Source organism: Rattus rattus, chromosome 13 (assembly GCF_011064425.1).
Source record: "Rattus rattus isolate New Zealand chromosome 13, Rrattus_CSIRO_v1, whole genome shotgun sequence".
In the NCBI taxonomy this organism is placed as follows: Eukaryota; Metazoa; Chordata; class Mammalia; order Rodentia; family Muridae; genus Rattus; species Rattus rattus.
Genome location: NC_046166.1, coordinates 12,045,926 through 12,070,656, shown reverse-complemented (window position 1 = coordinate 12,070,656; position 24,731 = coordinate 12,045,926). Strand labels below are relative to the sequence as shown.

At 50.4% G+C, this 24,731-nt stretch overlaps 1 protein-coding gene across 1 annotated transcript; it reads right to left on the bottom strand.

The window, feature by feature from the left end:
* Positions 1-1,101: 1,101 nt before the first annotated feature.
* On the bottom strand, positions 1,102-18,528 carry Atp13a1 (ATPase 13A1). The gene is made up of 26 exons (XM_032918846.1): positions 17,789-18,528; positions 15,530-15,619; positions 15,220-15,410; positions 12,849-12,921; positions 12,498-12,653; positions 12,330-12,399; positions 12,134-12,240; positions 11,648-11,777; positions 11,491-11,546; positions 10,971-11,097; positions 10,763-10,900; positions 10,554-10,674; positions 9,996-10,153; positions 9,558-9,733; positions 9,373-9,483; positions 8,533-8,658; positions 7,632-7,740; positions 6,154-6,353; positions 5,977-6,073; positions 3,436-3,593; positions 3,251-3,365; positions 2,932-3,128; positions 1,945-2,087; positions 1,741-1,852; positions 1,512-1,655; positions 1,102-1,428 (listed from the first exon to the last, which is right to left on the bottom strand). The coding sequence occupies exons 1-26, from the start codon at positions 18,269-18,271 to the stop codon at positions 1,318-1,320; spliced, it is 3,699 nt and encodes a 1,232-aa protein (XP_032774737.1). The 5' UTR covers positions 18,272-18,528; the 3' UTR covers positions 1,102-1,317.
* Positions 18,529-24,731: the final 6,203 nt, after the last annotated feature.

Sequence of the window (24,731 nt, the reverse complement as noted above, 5' to 3'; positions counted from 1 at the left end):
ACCACGCCCCTCCCGGAAGCCGCCATCGCATTTCTGATTAGCCTCCGGAGTTCACCCCAGTCAGTGTAGTGGAGCCTCAGCGAGCCAGGGGTCCCTTTGGCAGATTTCTGTGACACCCTAAGTCCCTGTGGCACTCGTCCAGCAAACCAGGAGTGTTTGCACCAGAACCGTCCTCACCCAGCGACTAGACTTAACTCACAGCCCAGGCATTTAGATCCAGGGCGCCCCCTGTGAAGAATGTGATGAGGGGTGCAGTGAACCCCAAGTCCCCAGCCAGCATCCTGCGACAAGCTCCTTTTTTTCTTTTTCTTTTCTTTTCTTTTTTTTTTGAGAAAAGCGTCTCACTCTTTGGCCTGGCTTGGTCTGAATTCAGTGTGTAGACCCGATTAAAATCTCCAACTCAGAGATCCCCAGCCTCTGCCTGCTGAATGCTGGGATTAATGATATGCACCATTGGGGCTGGAGAGATGGCTCAGCAGTTAAGAGCACTGACTGCTCTTCCAAAGGTCCTGAGTTCAATCCCCAAAAACCACATGGTGGCTCACAACCTTCTGTAATGGGATCTGATGCCCTCCTCTGAAACAGCATTAAGACAGAGTACTCATATACATAAATCTTGAAGTAAAAGTGCAAACTGCTCTCTGGTTGGGTGAAGTTCCTGAGGTGGTTGGGTTCCTTTCAATGCAGTGTTTTTAGGGGCACTGTGACCTCCATGCATGTAAGGAGACTATCCAGGAGTGACTGACCACTCCAGTCAGTGGCAGTCAGTGGCAGCCACATTTGTGATAAGGGATGGTGGCTACGACCTGAGATCTGTGTCTTCAGGGATAGTACTCAGTGTTCCTGTGACAGCATTTCGGAAGGAAGGCACATTGTTAGCCTCTCAGGGCCTGACATGTTACAAAACCCAACACATATCGGATGTGCATGACACTAGAAAACCTGTGGTCCTAGGTCCAGGCTTGGTCTACAAAGTGCTGAATGCCCACAGAGGGTGTCTCTCCCCTCTGGGCCTGTGGGATGCCAGGCCCTTCTTGAGTGACCACCTGGCTCCTCCAACTCCCAGGGGCCCCGTGTGGCACAGATAAGTGGAAGCCAGCCTTATAAAATTGCAGACGCCGGTTTATTACCGAAGGCTAGCCAGGACTCTTCTACTAGCCCAGCCAGCGGATGCCCACAAGGGTCCCAACTCAGTCTTCCAAGAGCAAGGCAGGGCTGCCTCACGGTGGAGATGGGAGCAGTGTTCCCTCCTGGGGCAATGGCGGTTTTCCTGCTTGGTGGCAGCCAGGGTAGGCAGTGGATACCAGCACCATCTTCTCAGGAGGGCACTCTCAGCTTCGGAGTCCCCAAAAAGAACTGTAGGACACGGTCAGCCAGGAGTGCCAGGCAGAAGTCCAGGGCCAGGACCTGGCCGATGACCAGCTTGAACTGTCAAGGAGGAAGCAGGTTGAGCTGGGCCTGTGGCTGAGTGGGGCCAGGCTGTGCCAGGGCCACTGCTCAGAGCTACTCACCTCTACAGGGATGTCCACAAGGCCAAACTGGCTGTTGAAGTCAGGGGAGGAGCCCAGGAGCAAGCCCATGATGGCCATCAGTGACACTGCCAGACTCCACACCAAGGGCTTGTTCTCAGGCAGGCTCTCCATGAAGGGTGGGCCCTGGAGTGAAAAGACACAGCTGCTTGGGGAGGGCTGAGCAGGGTTAGGTCAGGTGGGAATGGCAGGCATGCAGGGCCTCCCTCACCTTGTAGTTGATGGCAAAGGTAGCCATCTGCATGGCCATGGCCATGATGTACACAGTGCTGTTGACCAGGCTCGGCTCAAACTCCTTGTACAGGTCTACAAACTGTTCCTGCCTGCAGGGGAGCATGGGTGTCAGTACCCCTCTCCTGCTCAGGCACCCACCGTAGTTTCCTGCTGCCTCCTCTCTTCCTGGAACCCCACTTACTTCTCAGGGCTGCGTGCCTGGGCCTCCCGGTACAGGTAGACCAGGCTCAGGAAGTGGACAGAGAACTGCAGCATCACCGTAAGGATGGTGTATAGGTTGAAGATGTTGGGCAGGGGCCGCTCTCGGGAAAGAGTCTTGAGAGGCTGTGGGGCAGGACTGACAGTCAGCCAGCTTGCTCACTCAACAGTGGGGTGATACTCCTGCCACAGCATCTTGTTTGATCCTGACCCAGGGGCTGCCTATATCCAAAATAGTCTGTATTCCATGGGCGCAATGGAGGGCTCGTCAGGAAACAAATTACTTCCAACTCCCAAAAGTGCAGCCAGAACCTTGGGCCTGGAGACGTGCCTGGTCTCTCCAGCCTGCTGCTTCCCACCTTATGATTAGGGTGGGATCTGAAATGTCCTCAGAAGACCCACGGAACGTACTATGGTAGGGATTTGGAAAGGGACCTAGGGCTGTGACCTCATGCCCAGACATCTGTGTGGGGCCTGCATAAAGGGAGTGCGTGCAGCCTTGTGGATAATCCAGCCTTCCTCTTTAGAGGTCAGTAGCTCTAAATATGACCTGAAATCTCCGGACGCCTAAGCCAAGACACATCTTTCGTTCAAGTTGTTCTGTGAGCCTTTCCTCACCTTGATGGGAAGTTGACACATACACCCTCTGGCCCCTGGGACCTCTATTTTGCCATCTCAGCAACCAGTTCAGACTCCTGGTTGTGGCAGTGCCTGCCCTTTCCTCAGGAGGCCTCCCTGGCTGTCCCTGAGGCTTGCTCTCATTCATCACTTCCTTTGCCCCAGGGCTGTGACCTGCCTGCCCCTGCAGAGACAGTGGCATACCCTAAGCTATATCACTGGCCAGGTCTGACCGTCTGGATGTCCTGTGCCACCTCAGAGACAGTCCTGCCTCTGGGTTCCATCTATAACTTCGGGGATGACAATTCTAATCCACAAGAGTTCTTGAAATGCCCAATCGTCTGGGGCCCACCTTGGAGCGGGAAATAAAGAGGAAGCAGCCGGCCAGCAGCAGCCCCTGCAGGGTGGCCTGGAAGTCGCTGAACTTGACACCCTCCAGGTAGAGGACACTTTGGCTGTATGCCAAGATGAGGGCATTGAGGGCCAGGATCTTGAACATCTGCAGCGTTGTCACCAACGTGCAACGGCCCTGCTTGATCACGTGGCAGACTGTGGGAAAGTAGGGAATGAGTGGGCAGGGTAGGTATGGGTGTTGGTTCTGGGCACAACAGGTAGGGTTCTGGGGTGAGCATGGCTCCAGGCAGGGGCAGGGCTAGGAGCTTGGGACTCACTGCACTGGATGGAGGAAAGCTTGGAGGTGAAGGGTGCTGCAATGCTGGCATCCCCCAGCTTCACAATGGGGGTGCTCTCATCTTCCAGGTCCCGTAGCACTTGGCTCAGGCGGTCCTGGGGGGTGGGAAGCAGGGGTCAGTCCTGGCTAGCAAGGGTTTTGGGTATTTCCGACCTGAACACTCACCCTGTGGGAGGCTGGTGGCTCCTCAGGAGAGAGGAGTGCCGACTTCTGTTTGGTTGACCTGGAGACTCTGGGGCCACTGTTACTCAGGACAGGGCTGTCCCTTGGCCGTCGTCGCCGTTCTACAACCCTCTCAGGGGCATTGGCCAGAAGCGCGACACCTGAGAACGCATTGGAAGGAGTGATGGAAGGGCCAGGGTCAGTACCAGTGTTCAGTTGCAGACCTAGACCCCAGGCTGCCCGCCTGCCACCTCCGACCAGCTCCAAGGTACACATTTTGCCTAACTACCCTATGGGGTCCTCAGAGACTGGTCATCTTGTTTTGCTGGTGAATGGCTTGACAGATTGAAGCATTTACCACACATGCCTGGCATTCATGTAAAAAGAACCAATTCCATAAAGCTACCCTCTGACCTTTACAGCTATGTGGTGGCAGGCACAAGCCTTTACCAGCACTGTACCTACATCAAACAATACTAATAAACAAGTTTTAACACACTGGATAGTGTGGCACTGTCTGCCTATCCATGCTCAAGTCCCAAAGGTCAACCCCAGACTCAAAACTTTATCCTCAGGCTGGAGAGATGGCTCAGTGGTTAAGAGCACCGACTGCTCTTCCAGAGGTCCTGAGTTCAAATCCCAGCAACCACATGGTGGCTCACAACCATCTGTAATGGGATCCGATGGCCTCTTCTGGTGTGTCTGAAGACAGCTACAGTGTACTCATATAGAAAATAAATAAATAAATCTTAAAAAAAAAAAGGGGTTGGGGATTTAGCTCAGTGGTAGAGTGCTTGCCTAGCAACCATAAGGCCCTGGGTTCGGTCCCCAGCTCCGGAAAAAAAAACAACAAAAAACAACAAAAAAATCCCCCTTTATCCTTGAGACAGGGTTTTTCTGTGTAGCCCTGGCTGTTCTGCAACTTATTCTGTAGGCCAGGCTGGCCTCTAACTCAGAGGTCTACCTGCCTCTGCCTCCCAAGAACTGGTATTTGAAGGCATTTACTGCCACTGCCCTGCCAGAACCATTAGAAAAAAGGCAATAGGGCTGGTTTCAGCGTTTTAAAAGAGAACTTCCAGAGGTCATGAGTTCAATTCCCAGCAACCACATGGTGGCTAAAATCTGTAAAGAGACTTCTGGTGTGTCTGAAGACAGCTACAGTGTACTTATATATAATAAATAAATAAATTTAAAAAAAAAAAAAAAAAAAAAAAAAAAGGACAGGGGAAAAAAAGAAAAAAAACCAATTGCATAAAAAAAAAACCACTTGTTTCAAATGCAAAAAAGAAAAAACGGGGTTGGGGATTTAGCTCAGTGGTAGAGCGCTTGCCTAGGAAGGGCAAGGCCCTGGGTTCGGTCCCCAGCTCCGAAAAAAAAAAGGATCAAAAAAAAAAGAAAAAAAAAAAAAAAAAAAAAGAAAAAAAAACAAGTAAAAGCCACAAGAAGAAAACGCCAGTCCAGATGTGTCAAAACCATGATGACGGGGCTGGAGAGATGGCTCAGTGGTTAAGAGCACTGACTGCTCTTCCAGAGGTCCTGAGTTCAATTCCCAGCAACCACATGGTGGCTCACAACCATCTGTAATGGGATCCGAAACCTTCTTCTGGTGTGTCTGAAGACAACTACAGTGTACTCACTCTACAGTGTACTCACATACGTAAAATAAAATAAAAAAAAAATCTTTAAAAAAAAAAAAAACCATGATGACACCTGTCATCCCAACCCTCTGGAGTCTGAGGCAAGAGGATCTTGAGTTCCAGCCACACGGCACAGAGACCCAGGCTCAAACAAGCACAGAAATCTCATCAGAACCTTAGAGAGTCAGTGGCAGCACACACCTTTAATCACAGTGCGTGGGGTGGGGGGCGCGAGGGGAATCTCATCAGACCCTAGAATGAGCAACTGGAAACTGCTGGCCTACACGAAGCTAACAGAGAAGAGTCTATGAGGGTGAGAGCCCAGCAGACTGCAGGTAATGGAAGAAGCAGAAAGACCAAAGCTTAGCTTTTGGAGTCCAGGACTATCAACACTCTTCCTGACAGTGACCTGTGGACCATACCTGGTTGTGGGAGTCACATAAAAATGTCCCAATTGCCTCTGTGCTCCTATCCTCTGCTCCTTATGCCTATACCTTTCTCTGATCCTGTAGCCCCTCAAGATTTCTTTTCCAAAGACAGGGGGGTTCTGTGTAACTAGGCTAGCCTTGAACTTACTGCACAGGCAAGAATGAACTTGAATCCCTGATTCTCTTGAGCTCTGGAACCACACACCTCTGCCTGAATGAGAACCACTGCCCAGGGACGTCATTAATTAAAATCACTGTTTTTTCAGTGGTTGAGATGAAATCCAGGACTTTGTACATATAAGGAAGACATCTACTGCTAAACCATATCCCTGGTCTCTCATTGGAGGGTTATAGGAAGGACCACACAAAGCCACACCACCAGCTCCTATCAAATGCGCCAGTCTCTGAGCAACAGGGCCAGGTGAGATGTCCCTACGTTAGTGATGAAGGAGACAAAGCTCCCAGCTATTGGAGCTCACCCACATCAGCGTGCTTTAGTGCGCCCACATCATTGGTGCCATCTCCACACATAAGGGTCACATAACCCAGTTCCTTCAGGCTGGTGATGACGAATTCCTGTATGGCAGACATAACATAGATGGGGCTGCAGCCATCCCCAAGGCCCCCAGTGCCCAAGCCCAGGGTCTTGCACATACCTTCTGCTTGGGGGCCACACGGGCAAACACTTGCACATGAGGGATGAGGTGGAGCAGCTGCTGGGGATCCACAGCCTGCAGATGAGCCAAGCCATCACCTGTGAGGCACAGCGCGTGCTCCAGGGCCAGGGCCTTGGGGGAGCCCAGGGTCAGAGGCAGTACGATGCTGTTATCAATGGAGCGCCACTCACACGGCTGGCCTGTGGGTCACATCTATGGTTAGGGTTGTGACTCCTGGGTCAACACCATAGCCTCACGCAGAGTCTGGCCCTGCTTTGGGCATTTCACAGGGAACACACACAAGATCCTCAGATACAGGTGAGGAACTTGAGCCTGGCTCTACTAGCTGCATGCAAACACGGAAGGGCTGGTCTCAGACGTCAAGCCAACCTTCTCCTGACACTGGTCCCTCATCTAACAGATCTCTCCACTACCAGACTGAACTCCAGCACTCTTGGAACCAGACTCCTCCCATGTTAGGCCTCATGGGACCCACTTTTATGTATGAAGCTCAGATCCAGGACCAGGCTGGGAGGCAGCTCATTGATGTACCCTGCACTGACTTCCCACCCTAGACTACTGACTCAGATGGGAGGGAGGTTTGTTTAATCAACCTGCTGGACCTGCCCATAAAACAACAGTTCCAACCCTCACTTCAGGGTCACCTACTCACAATCCGCAGGCCCAAGAAGATGGTACATGAGGCTACAATGGAGGGAGACCTGAGGCCAACAATTCAGAGTGGTAACCAAGTTCTCTGAGAGGCAGTGGTGGTTCTAGAAGTCTTTTTAGCTGCATGTACCTACCACCCTGTGTGCATTCTGCTACCCTGTATTGGGGTACCCACTGCTCCTCACATAGGTCCTGCTCTAAGAGACATCAAAAGACCTGAGGGAGAAGTGGGTTCATTTACCTATGCAGGAAGGGTTCTAAGGCTGGTCTTAGAAGATATGTATGCAAAAACTGCCCTGGAAGCCACTGTATAGCCCAGGCTGGTCTGGAACTAATAGCAATCTTCCTGCTGGGCTAATAAGAGGGCATCCTCACATCTAGCTAAGTAGACTTCCTTTTGAGTCCCCAGCCTCCTTACTTAAAGCAAGATGCCAACAGCAAGGTTAATAGTTTAGCTCTTCTTCTGCAGTGTGCATGGAAGCTGCCCATGGTGTAGGGTTGGGCAGACAGATATGCTAACATGCCATGCCTTTTACCCAGGATCTTTCACCCTCAGCATTAGGCAACTGGTGCCCTCATCAGGTGTTGGGAACCTGGCAGTCCCTGGACAATGGCACAGAAGTGACCTGACCAGCACAAGTTAGGCAAGGAGGCATGAGGCCTGTTATAAACAAACATAGCAGACTCAGGAACCAGGACTGCCCTTATAGCACCACACACCACACTGCCCATTTTCTGAGGCCTTCTTAAAGTAGGCTGACATCACACACCGGTTTGGGACTAGAGCCCCAGCTACTTGGCCTTACCTTTCTCTGAGGGAGGATGCAAGATGAGCGTATGGGCCTTGTCAATGAAATGCAGTTCCTGAGCTACATGGCATGCAGTGAGTGGGTTGTCTCCTGTGATCATGACAACCTAGGGCACAAGGCACAGGGCTTAGCAGAGAACATCTGTTGGGAAGAACTCTTACCTTGGCCTCACAGCTCCTCCTAATAAAGTATGAGGGAAAAGGCCACTTCTATGGGAACCGACAGCCTACCAACCCAGGGAGTGCTATACAAATGGCAGGGCTGCGCTAGCCATGGGGCTGGGCTGGCACCTAGGGCTGCTTACACACCAAGCACATGCTGAGCCACAGTTCAGTCCCAAGGCACTGCTTCTTAAAATAGTTTACTTTTTGATACGTACACCTTTGAATATGAAGGCAGAAAAGACATCAGGTCCCTCATGTCTGAGGTTATAGGTATTTTTTAGGTGCTGGGATCTAAACTCTAGACCTCATGACTGAGTGGCAAAGTCTCTTAACTTGCTTTTACTTAAAACGAGTTAAAAATTAGCTGTTGACTGTCAGTGCCGAGTCTGGTACCTGTTTGTATGAAGAACATTCTAGTGATAGAAAAGGGAGGGAGGTTGTGACCTATGGGGATTCAGTGGGGACCAGCTGTGTGTCTGCCTCTCTCTGGGACTGCTCGCGAGGACAGGTATGGCCTCAAGCTTCTACCTCCTCCTCACAGAGTCTGAGGAGCTGACAGGTGATGTGTGTTGTAGGGGTCCCATACTAAAGAGCATTCTCTACCTAACTCTGAGAGTGCCAGCTATACCCACTCCCAGTTTAAAGCTGTGGCTTCCTCACTACTGAAACCCAGAGGGTGGCACGGTCCTCCCTCTGTGGCACCTCCCTGCCCCTACCTCTCGGTTTGCTCATACCCGGTGGGATGCATTCTGGATCTCTCGGATCACAGCCTTTGAGTCAGCTTTGAGCGGACAGGAGACCACGATGAAGCCCACAAACTTGAGGCTGCATTCCAGTGCCTCCCGCTTGACCTCCCGGGCCTGTTGACAGATGTGGGGTACCTTTACCATCTGTCCTTCCAGCCAGCCTCTTCACATCTCCCAGAGTGGAGCACAGTGAGGAGAGCAGGGTAAGGTGCGTCAGCAACTAGAGCCTCTGTGTGTGTGTGCTGGTGCTGGGAGAGGAGAGGAGAGGAGAGGTGTCCTCTAGAGTTGGGAGGGGAGAGGCAAAGCAGGTGTGCAGTGGGCGCAGCTTCTGATGATGGTCCAAGTGTACCTACTGCACATCGGGACTGTGGACAGGGGCTGTGCAAGACCACCACCGTGGGGGTAACCAAAAAGAACCAAGGAAAGGAGGTGACGGAGATCACAGAGGTAGAGTGAAGATGGGGCTCAGGGAGGACAGGTTCAGGGGCACGGACAGGCTTGGGACAAACAGGGTTCTCTAGAACAGCAGCAAGGGAAGCACAACGCAGGAGGAAGAGGCTGAGTCCTGGCTCCAATGGCCTCAATTCTATTCTAGAGGGATATTTGGCTGTAGGGGTGAGCAGACTGGACCAGACTGAAGCAGGTGAAAGGGCAGTGGGGATAGATGGAAGTTAGCAGTGGACAGGTATGGATCCTCCAAGGCCTCTGACCACCAGAAGAATGGTGGGATCTGCAACGCCTCAGGCCTTCCCTTGAGGAGATGCCCAGGACACCCCAGAGCAGAGGAAGAAGGTGCTGTGAAAGTTGAGTGTGGCAGGCCGTTGTTACCTGCTGATGCGTGAGATGCCCTAGCTCCTTGTATCCCAGAGCCAGGACACGGGCTCCTTCCCGAGAGATATCAGTGTGGATGTGGTGGTAGTCAGGTGGGCACTGGGAAAACTGCAGGGAAGAGAGGGGGATGTCACTGCTTGACCCCTGCCTGCCCTTTAACCCTGGGGTTGGGGCTGGCTCACCATAGAGTGCAGGGTTTCGGGGGCCCCCTTCACAGCCGCGATGTAGCAGAGGTCAGTGGAGCCGAGCTTCTCGTAGGAGGCGAGCACAGACATTCGCTTTAGGGCACTGGCAAAATGAAAGCGCTGGTGAATTTTCAGCCCCTGAGTTTTAATACTTCGGGGGAATACTTTCTCATCTGGAAACAAATAAGTACGAGTCCTGAGGGGCTTTGCTCCAGAGAGGGAGCCAAGCACCCCCACCCCCCACCCCAGCTTTCCCACCCCAGCATCCCCAGAATCCTGCTGGTCACAGGCAGGGAAGGCTGGACACCAACAGACCCAAGAAGATACCAATGTGAAGCTAGCCTGGGCACTAGCCTGGAGGAACGTCACCATCATGGGCCTGCCCGCCCAGGACAAGAGGCCATCCGTGCCAGACCTTGGATGCTAGTCCCTCACCTTTGGTCAGTGTCCAGTCTACAGCTGTCAGCATGGCCTTTTCCAGAGGGTCACCCACTAGGGTGCCATCATCCAGCTGCATGAGGGAGTGGCAGGAAGCCAGGGCCCGGTGTGTTTCTATGGGAATGCTGGACACTGGGGTCACCTCTTTCCCATCTCTGCAGAGACAAGGACAGTTGGTCACAAGGTGGATAGAGATGGTGCAGAACTGCACCTCTCTCAGGGCACCTGGGAGCCTTCAGTGAATACATCCAGAGCAGGACAAACTGCTAGCACCCAGTGTGCTATTCACTAAGGATATCTTGGTGAGAGGAGTGGTCCTTGTAAGACTACTGGCCTCAATGATGGCTCCTGAGGTCCCAACAGATAAGGTAACAGGCCTCTGGCTGGCTGTTCTGGGACTGAACCCATTTCCCAACCTACCTCTGATGTCACTCATACTGATCACCACACAGGACCCACTGTAACTGAACCTCAGAGGCAGGGCTTCAGTGAAGGCTCACAGCAAGCTTGGGTCTGTTTGCTGGGGGGGTTTAGACACCGTTCCTTTATGCTCACCTCAGCCCTGCCACGCCTCGCACCACCAGGCTGTCACTGGTCAAGGTACCCGTCTTGTCAAAGCAACATACTTCGACCTTGCCAGCGAAGGGGATCCGGAAAGGCTCTGTGCAGTACATGTCTGGGGGTGGAGGGTGACCTGGGGTCAGGGGCTCCCTCCAGGCTCCTGTCTGTTCTATGCAATGCCCCACCAATCACTCAGCACTCACAGAGCTTGGCCAGGGCGATGAGGGAGGTGTTCACAGCCAGGGACAGCTCAATGGGCAGTTCAGGGGGTACGACCGAGGTGAGGATGAGGGTGCACTCCAGAAAAAGCTTGTAACGGTTCCGGCTGGGGTCCTTGGTCCCTGTGGAAACAGGGCCTGGCAGCCTGGGGCAGGCCTGAGGCTGCAGAAGAGGAGCTTTCAGGGTGCTTACCTTCAATCCACACATACGCGGCTGCAGCAATGGCGAACACCAGGAGGAAGAGGATGAAGATAAAGGTCTCCAGGTTGTTTGCAGTGACCCTCTTTACCCCAAAGAGAATTGTACGTAGTAGCTTGCCCTGCAAGGATAGGCAGGACACAGTCTTCCCTGAGAGGCCTGTGGAAAATAGTGGCCTTTGCTCCCTAAAAGCACAGAGGCTGGCTTTCCTTTCTAGGAAACAGCAATACCTGCTTCAGTCCATGAAGTAGGTAGACAAGGAATTAGGCTTCCACCAAGAGCCACAGAGGAGGGCAGGGAAGTGCAAAGGAAGAAGCCAGGCTTCCACTCCCCCTTCAGGCAGAGCACCTCACTTAACACCCATCTCCTGGGAATGGTAACAGTCAGACTACCTTGGGCATATCCACTGCTATCTCAGCCCAGGGAAAGCAGGCCTGCATTAGCCTTAGGGTAAGAATTCTGGGAGGAACCCTCATACACTCTGGGCCCTCAGACATGGAATCAAACACCATACCTGGGATGTGTTGAATCCAGTCCTTAGGACAAAGGCCACACATCCGTTGTCAACCGCTGAGGAAACAAACGGAGAAGCATTTGCTGTTAGCACCCCTGCCCCCCTCCTTCATACTACAGCAGGTACAGGATACCCAAGACACCCTTGAGGCACCTACGCTTCAGGCCCGAAGTGGCCTTCTGTGGGGGGATGTGCTGTACCACCTTGGTGCCCCCAAAGATGACATGAAGCCGAGCGTCGGCCTGCAGGTCTAGAACACGGTCTGGGCTCAAGTCTTCAATGGGCTCCTGAGAAAGGAAACATCAGATGGGACAAGAGCCTCACTTTAGCTTCCCCCAAAGACTTCGGACTCCCATGAGTGGCCCTACCTAGGCCAGCAGGTACCTCCTCCCCACAGGACTTGTGGGCTCAATGCCTTGTGATCTGGATTAGGCCTCCTCAATGATACAGACAGAGAATCTCCATGCCCATCCTGATAGAATATCCTGGTCTCTTTTCATCTGGCTCCTGACACCTACAGCAATGACTCCAGCCCACCTGCCTCTGCCACTCATGTGTGGCAGGGACTGCCTGGTCACTGGCCTCTCCTGTTCTATGTCATTCTTCATGAACTGGGGAGTGAACTATGGATCCCAGCCATCACCTTCATTTGTGGCACGGATTCCCCAGTGAGCATGGCTTCATCCACAATGCAGCGGCCCCGCAGCAGCAGTACATCACATGGCACCAGGTTCTCCTGGGGGGAGCGGCCTGCGAGGTGCAGGCAGGCGAGTCAGCCACTGGCTAAGGTAAGGACTTCTGCCTGGGGGTGGTAGGGTTTGGGGGGAATCCTGCCTCACCGATGGACACGATGTCCCCAGGAACAATGTCATCGCTGGCGATGGGCCTCCACTTTCGGCTGCGGTAGACCTGGGAATATGAGCAGGGGAAGTCTGTCAGCATAGCAAATGCATGGTGTCCACTCAGGGGTGGGCAGGGCTCCCACCCAGCTGTCCCCTCAGTCGCACCTGAATCATGTGGGGTTTGTTGCCCATCTTTCGGATCTCTGACATGTTCCTCATCTGCTGCTGCACTAGGGAAGCCTCGAAAGCCACCAGCATGGACAGAGTGAAGACACTGTAGTACCAGTACTCGTCCAGGCACCAGAGCCCGACGCAGAACACCTGTGAGCCAGCAGCCTGTCAGGGCTTGTCTCCCTGTCCCATGACCAGGAACCCTGACAAGTACCCATGATCCCCGAGGACATGTCTCCATGGACAGGACATGGTCTGGCCATGGTTGGAAGTGGCAGCCAGGCTCACTGTGGCTGTGACAGTCCTAGAGGAGCTGGTGCTGAACAGAGCCACTGTGTTAGTTACCTGAAACACGAAGAAAGGGGCTGTGGCTCTCTCCTTGAAAAGCTCAGAGAAGTCAGGCACCGCCATCTCGGCCCTGCAAAAACCATAACCAAATTCCTGGATGAGGCTGAAAGTGTGGGCCCTGCCCTGTCACCTCCAACAGGACACTCACAGTGAAGATACAGCACACCTACAGTGGGGGCTGCACTCGACTTTGTCCTCCTCTCTAGGTCACTGGCCAGGCGCAGACACCCTGCTGAACCCTGTGACAGGCTCTTTACAATCCCACCCACCCCGGGGGCAAGATGAGAAGAGCCGGATGGGGTGTCTGGGAGAAGGGACTCTAGTGACAGAGCCCATTCCCCACTGGATTTGGATGTTCTTTCTCAAGTAGCTCAGGCTATCCTCAAACTCCTTACAGGGCTGAGGGGGAGCTCTGAACTCTTGATATCTCTGCCTCCCTCTTCAAGTGCTACCATGGCCATGTGGTGGTAGGGATGGAACTCAGGACCTTGTCATTGTTAGGAGAACTCTAACCCTCACCCCCAGAATTGGGAATATTTTCCCTCTTCTTTCCAGAAACAGGTTCGTACTATGTATCTTTAGTTGGCCTGGAATTCAGAGATTCAAGTACTGGGATTAAAGATGTACACTGCAATGCATAGGCCTCATTAAAAAATATATTTTTTCTGCATGTAAGAGGAGGGTGACACAGTGTATGTGTGGCAGTCAGAGAAAAACCAGCAGAAGCTGGCTCTCTCCTTACACCGTGTGGGTCCTGGGATCAAACTCAGGCTGTCAGACTTGATAACAGGGGCCTGCACCCACTGAGCATCTTGCTGGCCTTGGGAATTTGCTATATCTATTCTGAATAAGCCCTAGGGTTCAAGTAGCCTGTCCCTAGGGTGTCTCCTGCAGCAGCTTAGTCTGAGTCAGGCTTCCTCTGCTCTACTCTCAAAATTCAAGGACATTCACAGGCTTCCCCAAAAATGGTGGGATCTGAGAAGAAACCACAGAGTATCCTATACTTGAAAAATAACAAAAAAAAGCCCACAGTGACAGCATAAAATCTGTCCCCGGCCATTTCTGTGGTCATTATCAGGGTTGCAGAGACGAACTCAGTACTGGATGTGGTTACATTTAGTTACTGAGAAGCAACTGAGTCATGAATGAACCCCAGGGGCAGCCAGTGATGTGACTCAGAGGCAGGGCTCCTGTCTGGCATGTGCCAGGCACCAGGTTCCATGTAGAGTCCCAGAGAGACAACAACCTGCTAAGATCTCCACAAGTTCCCGATTAAGCTCTATCAAGGGGGAACACCATGAGGGCCATGATGCCAAACAATGGTGTTTGGCGCCCAGCTTTGGGCTGTCCTCCTTCCTGCAGCCACATATCGGCACCTTTGTCTTAGTAAAAGGTTAACAAAGAAAGTCTGTGAGGAGCATCTGTTGTCCTATGCAATATCAAAGAGGCACCATCATGTTTTGGTTTGTTTCCTCTCGCAGTGTTGAGGTAGAATCATTCTAGTCCATTAGGCAAGCACTCAGCCACTGAGCCATACTCCAGTGTGTCAGCTGAACAGAAATTCCAAATTAAAATCTAATCCTATGCTGGGTGGTGATAGACATGCTTTTAATCCCAACAGTTAGGAGGCAGAGGCAGAGGCAGAGGTATGTGGATCTCTGTGAGTTCAAGACCAGCCTGGTCTACGAGTTAGTTCCTGAACAGCAAGGGATACATAGAGAAACCCTGTCTCAAGGTAAGGGGAAGGGAGGGAGAAAAATAAAATCTAATTCCATGATTGTGGTCCCCCAGGAGTCAAAGAGATGACTTATTTGGTAAAATGTTTGCCTTAAAAGCATGCAGATCTATGTTCAAGTACCAGAATCCATGTAAAAAGCCAGGCATAGTGGCGTGGACCTAACATCCCAGCACTTGGAAGGTAGGGACTAGAGCACTGCTGGTGCGGCTACCCAGTAAGACTGTTTAGTGAGCTCCAGTTCAGACCCTGTCTTAGGAAACAAGGTGGATGGCTCCTGGGTATGACACACCTGAAGTTGACCTCAGCCGCCACACATACATACATACACATGCTTAACCCCTTTCCCCCCAGTCAAGAGAATTACGAAAGCCAGGAAGCAGAAGAATGTCACTAAACATAGGGCAACCCTCCCAACCAAGGCACATCACAAAGCAGAGGGCTCTAGTTCCTGGCCGCTGAGGGCCCTGTTGGCAAACAAGTTTGGAGGAAACCAGAGCAGAGCAGGTTTGTCAAATGGGGCCATGGTCACTTAGAATTCTGGGTTAAAGGCGAGCTTTCAGCCCTACTGCTGGGCCCCGTGACCAGGAGCACAGTGGGCAGCAGTGGGCCACAGGGAAGTCAGGGACTCACTTGTTGCTCCCAAACTTCTTCTCTGCGGCTCGGATGTCGGAGTCTTCCTGGAAGCCTCTGTTGCTTTGATAGTAAGAGAAGGCGTTCCCCACTGGGAAGGCCACCGGGAGGAACTGCTTTTTCTCCAGGGCATCATAGGAATATTTGATCTTCTGGAACTCAAATGACAGCACCTCCAGCCCATCTTCTCCCTGGAGTGGAAGGAAGTGTGTTTGTGGCAGAAAGCCCCTGACCTGGGGAATACTGGTGTTCAGGACTACCACAGGAATACCTGTCCCAGCTTCCCTGCAGGATATAGATCCCTTCCTACCTTGTCACGGTGCAGGGCCACCAGTTCAGTGGAGCCATTGTTGGGGGTTGGCACCACCTTCACGAAGGTTACTTTGTTGGGATCATGCTCCTGCCAAAAAACCAAAGATTGTTACCGAGTCCTTCTTAATCCAAAAGTACATGTCCTTCATAGGGTCAGAGGAGGGTAGGCATGTCCCTAGGCTCTAGTGCTGGCTTGGCCATGCCCTACTTGATCACTATTTTGTATTATAAGGTTGAAGTCACCGGGCAAACTCACCACCCAGGCTTCTGGACCTGAGCTCAAGTAACATGGAGCATCTAGTTGGCTCTCCATTCACAGGACTCACATCTTGCCACCGCCCACCCACCTGTGCCACAACGGCTCTCTCTGGCTTGTTCACTGCTCCCCAGTACACTGGACACCCAGCTTGCCTGTGTCTGAGTTCAGTCTTGGTGTCTGACCATGACCCACCTACAGCCCGTGGACACGTGACGCCAAAGACAGCTAAGGATGTGATGCAAAACCATAAGCATATTTTTTTTTTCTTGGTAACTTAGTTGTGAGGTTCCTCAGAAGTAATTATGCTCTGACTACACTGTGTTGTGATATTGGGGTGTGTGTGTGTGTGTGTGTGTGATGCCTCCTTCCTCTACAACATTTTCTTTTGCACAAAGCACATACACTGAGACAGCTAGCTCCCCTGATCCATTCAGGCTTTTGCCTAAATGTCACCTACTTGGGAGTCCTCCCCAGGTGGCTCCATCTAAAGTTCCCTGGGACTCCTCTGATTGGTAATCTGCCTTCTGCAGTAACAAATGAGTCCACCTTCTTCCCAAACGGTTTTATCCAGGCTACTTTCGTGACATAAACGTTCCAGCCATGCTGTTTTTGCTTGGCCTTGCAATGACTGGAGGTGGAGGTAGGACACACAGTGGTGACCCTGAAAACTAACACACAAGGATAAACTAACACAGGGGAAGACAAGTAAAGATGCCATGGAGGGTGCTGGCCCTGCACTTTACAAGTTCCCTTAGTTTTCCTCAGTGACCCTGGAGGGAAGTGTTTCAGCTTTCACTTTACAGTAAGGTGAAACTGAAACCCTAGAGGGAAGCAAAGCCTGATCGGTCTCCTCACTCAAGGCTGCTTAGCTCCTCCCACTCCTCCTTCCTAGAAGAGGAGAGGAAGTTCCCAGCTACAGATGCAAGGGATCCAATGCCCTCCTGCACTGCACACCCACACAACCTGGGTGCCAAGCTCAGAAATTTGGGCCCCTCTGCTGGATAAATATTAATGAAACAGGGTGTCTTCTCTTGGACATACATACACACACACACACACACACACAGAGCCAAAGAGGGTGTATATGAAGGCATTCATGTTTTTCCTGCAGTCATTGACACTGCCTCCCTTTTCTGAAGACCAACCCAAAGCAGATATCAGTGCCCCAGGCTTCAAATTTGGTGTGATCTGTAGTGTGGTCACTGGGTGTTACCTGCCAACCTAGAACACCTAATAGTCGGTGCCTCCTGTAGAGACACTGTATTTAGAATTCTGAACTTAGAATACTACACCGCCTTGCTGCATATCCTGACAAGCCCTCATCTTAACCACATTTATCTTACAGATAACTTGAGACTCTAAGCTAGTAAGTCACAAGTAGCTCCTGGCCATCTTCAGCACCAGGGTGAACTATTCATTCTTGGGTCTAGCACGGGGGACAGAGGCTGAACATTGAGCGGTAGGATTTGGCTTCATACATTTGGGAAATTACCCCACAGGTCTAGCCTAACACTTCACACACACACACACACACACACACACACACACACACACACACACACACACACACACACACACACACACACACAGAAGCCAGAAAGGCTTTTAACCTGGAGACAGATAGGCGGTTCTCTGTGAGTCCTAGACGCCCCAAGGCTGTATAGTAAGATCCTGTCTTGTAGAAAAAAAGAAAAAGAAAACCAAGACAGGACCGTTCCAAGAGCAATACACCATATGGGAGCTAAGATGACAAGTCACACAAACAGTAACATATGGGTCTTGCTCTAAGTCTGTTCCTGTTTCTCGTGAGGCAAAAAGACCATGCCACAATAGCCTGGCGAGTCACAGCGGGGTCAGAGCCATAGGGCAGGGGGCGCTGCTGGAGGCAGCTGGAAGGCTGCAGACCAGACTGGAGACACGCAAGCCCGCTGCAGCCCGGAACCCCTGCTAGGCCCCATTGTGCCTGGGTCCCAGTCGGGGTCGGGCGCGCGCACTTACCGGGGTGCAGGTGAGCGCGCAGTGCGCGTGCACAGACCAATGCCCCGACAGGATTGTGAGTGCGTGAGCGAGGCAGATGGTAGCGAGGGCCAGCAGTGCGGCCTCGGGTATCTGGGTCCAGCTGTTGCCCCATCCCCAGCAACCGCTGGCGGCGGCGCCCAGCCAGGCTGGGTACAGCAACCCGGCAAACGGCAGCACGGTGAGGCGCCGCAGAAGCGCCAGCCGCCGGTATGGCCATACAGCGGCCACCAGTTCGTCGCCGCTCGCTATGAGCGCTGGCCCGGCAGCGAGGCCCGGCCGCCCAGGCTGAGGAGACCCGCTGTCCCGGGCCCCGCCAGGCCGGGCTCCGCAAGGTACCGCGTTGCCCACCACCGCCATCTTTCCCAGCGCTGCGCTGGCTTCCGGCAGAGGCACCGCCTTCTTCCGGTATATTACTTCCGGTGAGGCTAGATCGCCATGAGTGGCCTCAGGAATAGGAAACATCTAGGTAAAGCGTTAGATGGGATAGAAAGTGTCTGCTCAGGGCGCCGCCATGTCAGGCTGTGGCTGGAAGGAGATTAAGAGCGCTGCCATGACAAAGAAGGTATCAAAGGTCCAAATCAGCTTGCTAAGTTCGGCCACGGCGGACTAAGACCGGAAAAGATTCGGCAGGCAGGGAGGGCTTGACATCATCGAAAGAACCTGAAACGGAAGAGCCCGGCGCTTCTCACCAACTACTTAGGCATCTGTCAGTCACTAGGAACAGGCCTCCATAGGTGAAGGAGAAAAGCTTACCCAAAGATTCAAGCTTTAGGAGGTGGGACCTTTTGAGGGCGGGGTTTGGTAGTAGGCGGAGCCTTTGCAAGGTATCGGTAAGGTACCTTTTCCGTGGAAGCCATACTGGTAATAAGTACACAAAATAGTCACATTAACATAAATGGAAAATTAGATATTTATATGAAATGTATTACGATATTTTACCCAACTATTCTGTACAAGCACTGTTATTTGAACACAACCATAAGAGGGTTTTTGAAGATTTAAAAAAATTCTTTGTAAGCATGTATTTACCTATATCTGTGTGTGTGTGTGTGTGTGTGTGTGTGTGTGACCTGTGTGCAATTCCTACAGGGACTCTAAGAATGCGTCTGAATCCTGGATTTGGAGTTACAATTAATTGTGAATGTGGGTGCTGGGAATTAAATACAGGTCCTCTGGAAGAGCAGCCAGTACTCTTAATGGCTGTTGCCTTTGACTCCTGAGTGCTGGGATTAAAGGCATGTGTCGCTCTGCCCAGGTCCAACATAGCTTATTTTTATTCTTTGTCAATGTTATTTTGCTTGGTAGTGCAGGTTATCTCACGTGTAAGATGACAAATTCAAGTTCATCTCAGGAACTTAATGAGACTTTTTCCAAACTTAAAAAAATAATAAAAGTGTTGGCTAGTTCAGTGTTAAGAGTGCTTGCCTAGCATTCTTGAAAGCCTGGGTTTGATTGCTTGTAAAAACAGATGGAAAACCCCACACGGCCCCCTGACTGCAATTCATTCTCTCTCTCTCTCTCTCTCTCTCTCTCTCTCTCTCTCTCTCTCTCTCTCTTGATTGGTTGAAAGCTTGATAAGAGGACTTAGGACGTTCTAAAGGCTGGTCTTGTCTTCTCTCCTCTTCCCTCTACCCCACCCCAGGGGAATCTCTAGTCCTTGGGCTCAGCAGCAAATGCTCTTGCCTGACTCTACAGAGAGGTCCATGAAGAGTCAGGAAATAATTCAAAGTCTAGGACGTTCCTGAAACTTAACAGGCACACAAGGTTCACTCCTCTCCAAGGTTATATGAGCAGTCAAGTTGATTGCAAGTCGTAGGGAGAGCTCTAGGTTTACAGCTTGGAGTCGTCACCATTTGGAGGTGCGTTTTCAGTGACACAACTACCTTTCAGTCATCCGTGCCGGCTAAGTGTAAGCAGCCATATTCCTGCTATGACTCCAGTAATACTCTCTGATTCATTAAGTTGAACTTCAGTGTTTTTATGACAGTCATCTGTCATCTCTGGGGTGAGTTGACATTTGTTCACACCTCTGTAGGAATAGTGTCACACAGCGTAAATGGTGCATGCACAACAGGAACTGACAAAACCAAACATAGGGAGGGGTAAGTGCCCGCTTCCTTCGTGGGCTCTGAGACTGGCACCTGAGGCTGATTGGTGTGAGGGGAGAACACCTGTGGGTGATTCCCATTATGGCTGGCTCTCCCTGTGGTGGCCTCCCTGTTGTAGTGGTCGCATGCTCCCTGCAGTAGATGATAGGGCAGCAGTCATGGCTGAGCCATCTGACATCTGTAGAGGGAATCCCAGCGCGACCAGAAAGGTAAAGGGTGTCCTGCCTCCTTGATGAACAAGATCTGCCTCATGTTTGGGGATGTCTCTAGAGCAATCTATCACGACTCTGAAAACCGAGGTCGTCATATGATCTCCACACACATGTGGACACATGCATATTTTGAACAAACACATACACATAATATCTACATACACACAGACATACAGAAAAACAAAAATTAAGGGTGTATGAGTTCTATTTCTGACCGAGGCAGCATGATATAATGCATTTAACTGAGTCCATAGTTTGAGAGAGCTAGGATTCATGGAATGAAGGCACAGCTGCAGGAGTCGATAAAAGCTCCCGTCTTAATCTGCAACTAGGAGACAGAAAAAGGACACGAGAAATCTCACCTTTTGATACCTCAAAGCACCCCCCCCACACACACACTAGTGACACACATCCTCCAACAAGGCCACCTCTTCTAATCTGTCCCAAACTGTTCCACCAACTGGGGATCAGATACTCAAACATTTAAGCCTGTGGGACCATTCTCATGCAAACAGCCACATAGGAGCCTGAGAGATGTCTCAGTGGTTAAGAGCACTGACTGCGGGGTTAGGGATTTAGCTCAGTGGTAGAGCGCTTGCCCAGAAAGTGAAAGGCCCTGGGTTCGGTCCCCCCCCCCGGAAAAAAAAAAAAAAAAGGGGGGGGAAGCACTGACTGCTCTTCCAGAGGACATGGGTTCAAAAAAAACAACTGTGTCAAAAACACAAAGGCAAAAATCAATGGTCGAAGCAGGGGTTGGGGATTTAGCTCAGCGGTAGCTTGCCTGACGCAAGGCCCTGGTTCGGTCCCCAGCTCCAAAAAAAAAAAAAAGAAAAGAAAAAAAAAAAAAAGCATAGCAATCTTCAATCTCAGCACTCGGGAGGAAGAGGCAGATGAATCTCTGAGACTCAGGTCAGTGAATTCCAGGACAGCCGGGGCTACACAGGCAAACCCTGTCTCAAAAACAAATGAATAAATAAGATAAAAATACACATCAATAAGTCATACATTGAAAACGTAATGGAACTACTTAAGATGACCCTGTTAAAATTTAAAATCCTTGGTTTTTTGGTGATTCTAGGCCAACTTTGGATTTTTTTTTTTTTTTTTTTTTTGAGAGGGCCTCACTATATAGTCATGGCTGGCCTAGAATTCAGTATGTAGATAGACCAGGCTGGCCTGGAACTCATTGGAGATCCACCTGCTTCTTCCTCCTGAGTGCTGGGATTAAAGGTGGGCATCACCACGTTTGAATACTATTTAGATTTTTTTTAAGGGCTTATTCAAAAATGTGTTGAATATGTGTCTATGTTGAGGATTGGTTCTAATGCTTTGAATTATTCAGGAATTTGCTTGTCCAAATGCTGAAGGTCCTTGTCCCCAATTGGTTTTTGATCAATAAAGAGCCAACAGCCAATGGCTGTCTAGGCAGAGGGGGGGGATGGGTGGAACCATGGGCTAGGAACTGGGAGAGAGGAAGAGGGAGAAAGCCATGACTCAGGGGAGAAGGATGGGACATAAGATCTGCAGGAGAGAAAGTCAACCAGCCATGTAAGAATTATTGCCACTGGCTACTTCCCTACAAGCTACTTCTGGCTTGGGGTATCAGGGTAAGGTTTAGGAGTCTCAGGAGTACTGGAAGGAAGTGTTTGCTAGCAGGGGAAGATTTTGGAGTGACCAGCCTTTGAGCTTAGTCATGGCATGTCAGAAATTAACTGGTGTGTGTGTGTGTGTGTGTGTGTGTGTGTGTGTGTGTGTGTGTGCTCCATTTGCAAATCCAGACAGCTCCTGTGTGGGTGTGCACCGGTGACCTTCTGGGAGCCAAAGCAGTGTAGCTAAATTCACCACTACATGTCTATCTACATGTGAATGTTTGTCCAAAAGTGCAGGTGCCTGCAGAGGCCAGAAGAGGGTTTTAGATCCCCTGGAGCTGAAGTTACAGGCAGGCGTGGGCTGCAAACCTACGTCAGGTGGGAGCAGAGGGCTCTGAAAGGCTGAGCTGTCTCTCCAGCCTTAAAGAGGCTCTCTTACATGCCTCATTAGTTACAGAAGACTCTGAGAGGTATGGAGTGCTCCATTTCTGCATAGCTGGCCAAGACAACAAAAAGCAAGAGAGGAAACACACAAAGTATCAAACTCACATATATATTAACTCTGTAATGGCAGTTCAGGACACCAAAGGCATCTGTCCCCTGAAGAACAGTAGAGCTATGGAACAACTGCATCTCACTGAGGACCAAGGCCAGGAAAATCTAGGGATGGCAGCTCAGTGACACGTGCCTTACGAACATGAAGAGTTGAGTTTAGATCTCAGTCCACATGTAAAAGTCCAGCGTGGGGCCAGAAAGATGGCTCAGGAGGTAAAGGTGCTTGCTGTAGAGCCTAATGCCCCGAGTTAGGTCCCTGGGACCCACGTGATGGAAGGAGAGAACTAATTCCTACAAACTGTCCTCCGACTGCTACATACACAGTAGCATACATGTTATCCCTCTTCCCATGAAAGAAATTTGAATCAGTAAAATATAAAAAGTGAAAATCCAGGTGTGGCTGAACAAGCCACTGTGACCCAGTGCTGTGAGAGGCAGACAGTGAAAGACTGATGCTTGCTCCATGGCTGCCTAGCTCCAGATTCTGCAGCAGCAAGAGATCCTGCCCCAAAGGAATAAAGCAAAGTGATACGTATTTTAATGTATTCACTTCTTAAACAAGGCATTATTTCTCTTGTCAATCTGCAAGGGTCCCTCTCTCTTTCTTTCCTTCTTTCTTTTGCTTTTGAGTTTAGAAAGGGCTTTTACTATAAGATCATGATTGGAAGCCTAAGAGAAACACAGAAGACAGAGCTCTTATAAAGCAGGAACAGGTTCCAAAAGCACGGTCTTTCCTTCTTTCCTTTGTTCCTTCCTTCCTTTCTTTCTTTGACTTATTTATTTCATGTATACCAGTACACTGTCCTTGTCTTCAGACACACCAGAAGAGGGCATCAGATCCCATTACAGATGGTTGTGAACCACCATGTGGTTGCTGGGATTTGAACTCAGGACCTCTGGAAGAGCAGTCAGTGCTCTTAACCACTGAGCCATCTCTCTTCTCCAGCCCCTTTCTTTCTCTCTCTCTCTCTCTCTCGCTCTCTCTCTCTCTCTCTTTCTCCCTCCCTCTCTCTCTCTCTCTTTCTCTTTCTTTTTTCTTTCTTTAAACATACTTTTTTTTTTTTAAGAGCTGAGAGATGGCTTAGCAGTTAGGAGCACTTACTACTGTTACAAAGAACTGTTCACTTCCCAGCACCTACACTGAGGCCCACAACCATCTGTAATTCTAGTTCCAGAGAATCCGATGCCCTCTTCTGACCCTCACAAGTATCAGCAACACATGTGATGCACAGACAGACATGAGAGCAAAGCACTCACACACCACACGCATAAAATACAACACATCACATGCATCTTTTTTTTTTTTTTTTTTTTTTTTTTTGGAGTAGGTGGGTTTTGAAACAGGGTTTCTCTGTTTAGCTCTGTCTTTGAAATCCACTCTGCAGACTAGGTTAGTCTCGAACTCAAAGATCCACCTGCCTCTACCTCCCAGTGCCTCCTTAGGTACTAGGCAGACACGTGCTACACATACATGTAGTCGAAACACCCATATATATGTATATAAATACATATATACATACATGTATATACATAATATTTTGACCACAGAACAATTTTTTTACAAATTTCTTTCTGTGTGAGAACAACATAACAAAGTTATGAAGCTGTTAAAGGAGAGATGAGTTTAAATTACACTGTTTCATAAAGTAGCATTCTAAGTTTACCTGTCAATATGCTATTAAATATACAGTTCTTGTCTGTTGGTTGCAGGCCCTAGCTGTACTTCATGGTTCTTCCTTAATTGCTTACCTCTTTGCTGTTGCTGTCGAGACTGGTTCTGAATCCGGGACACACTGATTTGTTTACACTACCTAGCCTAGGGCATTCTCTGTCTCCATCTCCCCAGCAGTGGGATGTGCATGTGCCACCATTGCTTGATTAGTTAGAACATTGGTGCTGGGCATCTAAACTCAGGTTCTAGTGATCGCACAGCAATCACTTGATCCATTGGACTAGCTCTTCTATTTTTAACTTGATTTATTTATTTTGAGACAGGTCAAATTAATAATTCAGGACGGACTAGAACTTGCTATATAGACCAGGCTGGCCTTGAACTCACAAAGATCTACCAGCTTCTGCCTCATGAGTGCTGGAATTATAGGCGTGCACCACCATGCTTGGCCTCTGCTTAGATTTCTTAAAGTTTTTATTTTCATTTATGCGTACATGTGCATTTTTGGGTGAATATATCCCATGAATATAGAATTCCACTATGGTCTAGTTAGGGGTGAACAGCCTGATGTGTGTGCTGAGAACTTGGAGTGGAACCTTCTAGCTTCTTTGGAAAGTCCATTTGTCAGATGGTGTTTTGCTGGGGCAAACACATGAAGGAACATTTTCCTGAATCAGACACGGGTGGAAGGAGGTTCTGCTAAAGCAAGCACATGAAAGGACCCACGATAAGGGATTCCTCGCTAATGACAGGCATGTGCTGGTTCACCTTACATTGTTGCTGAGC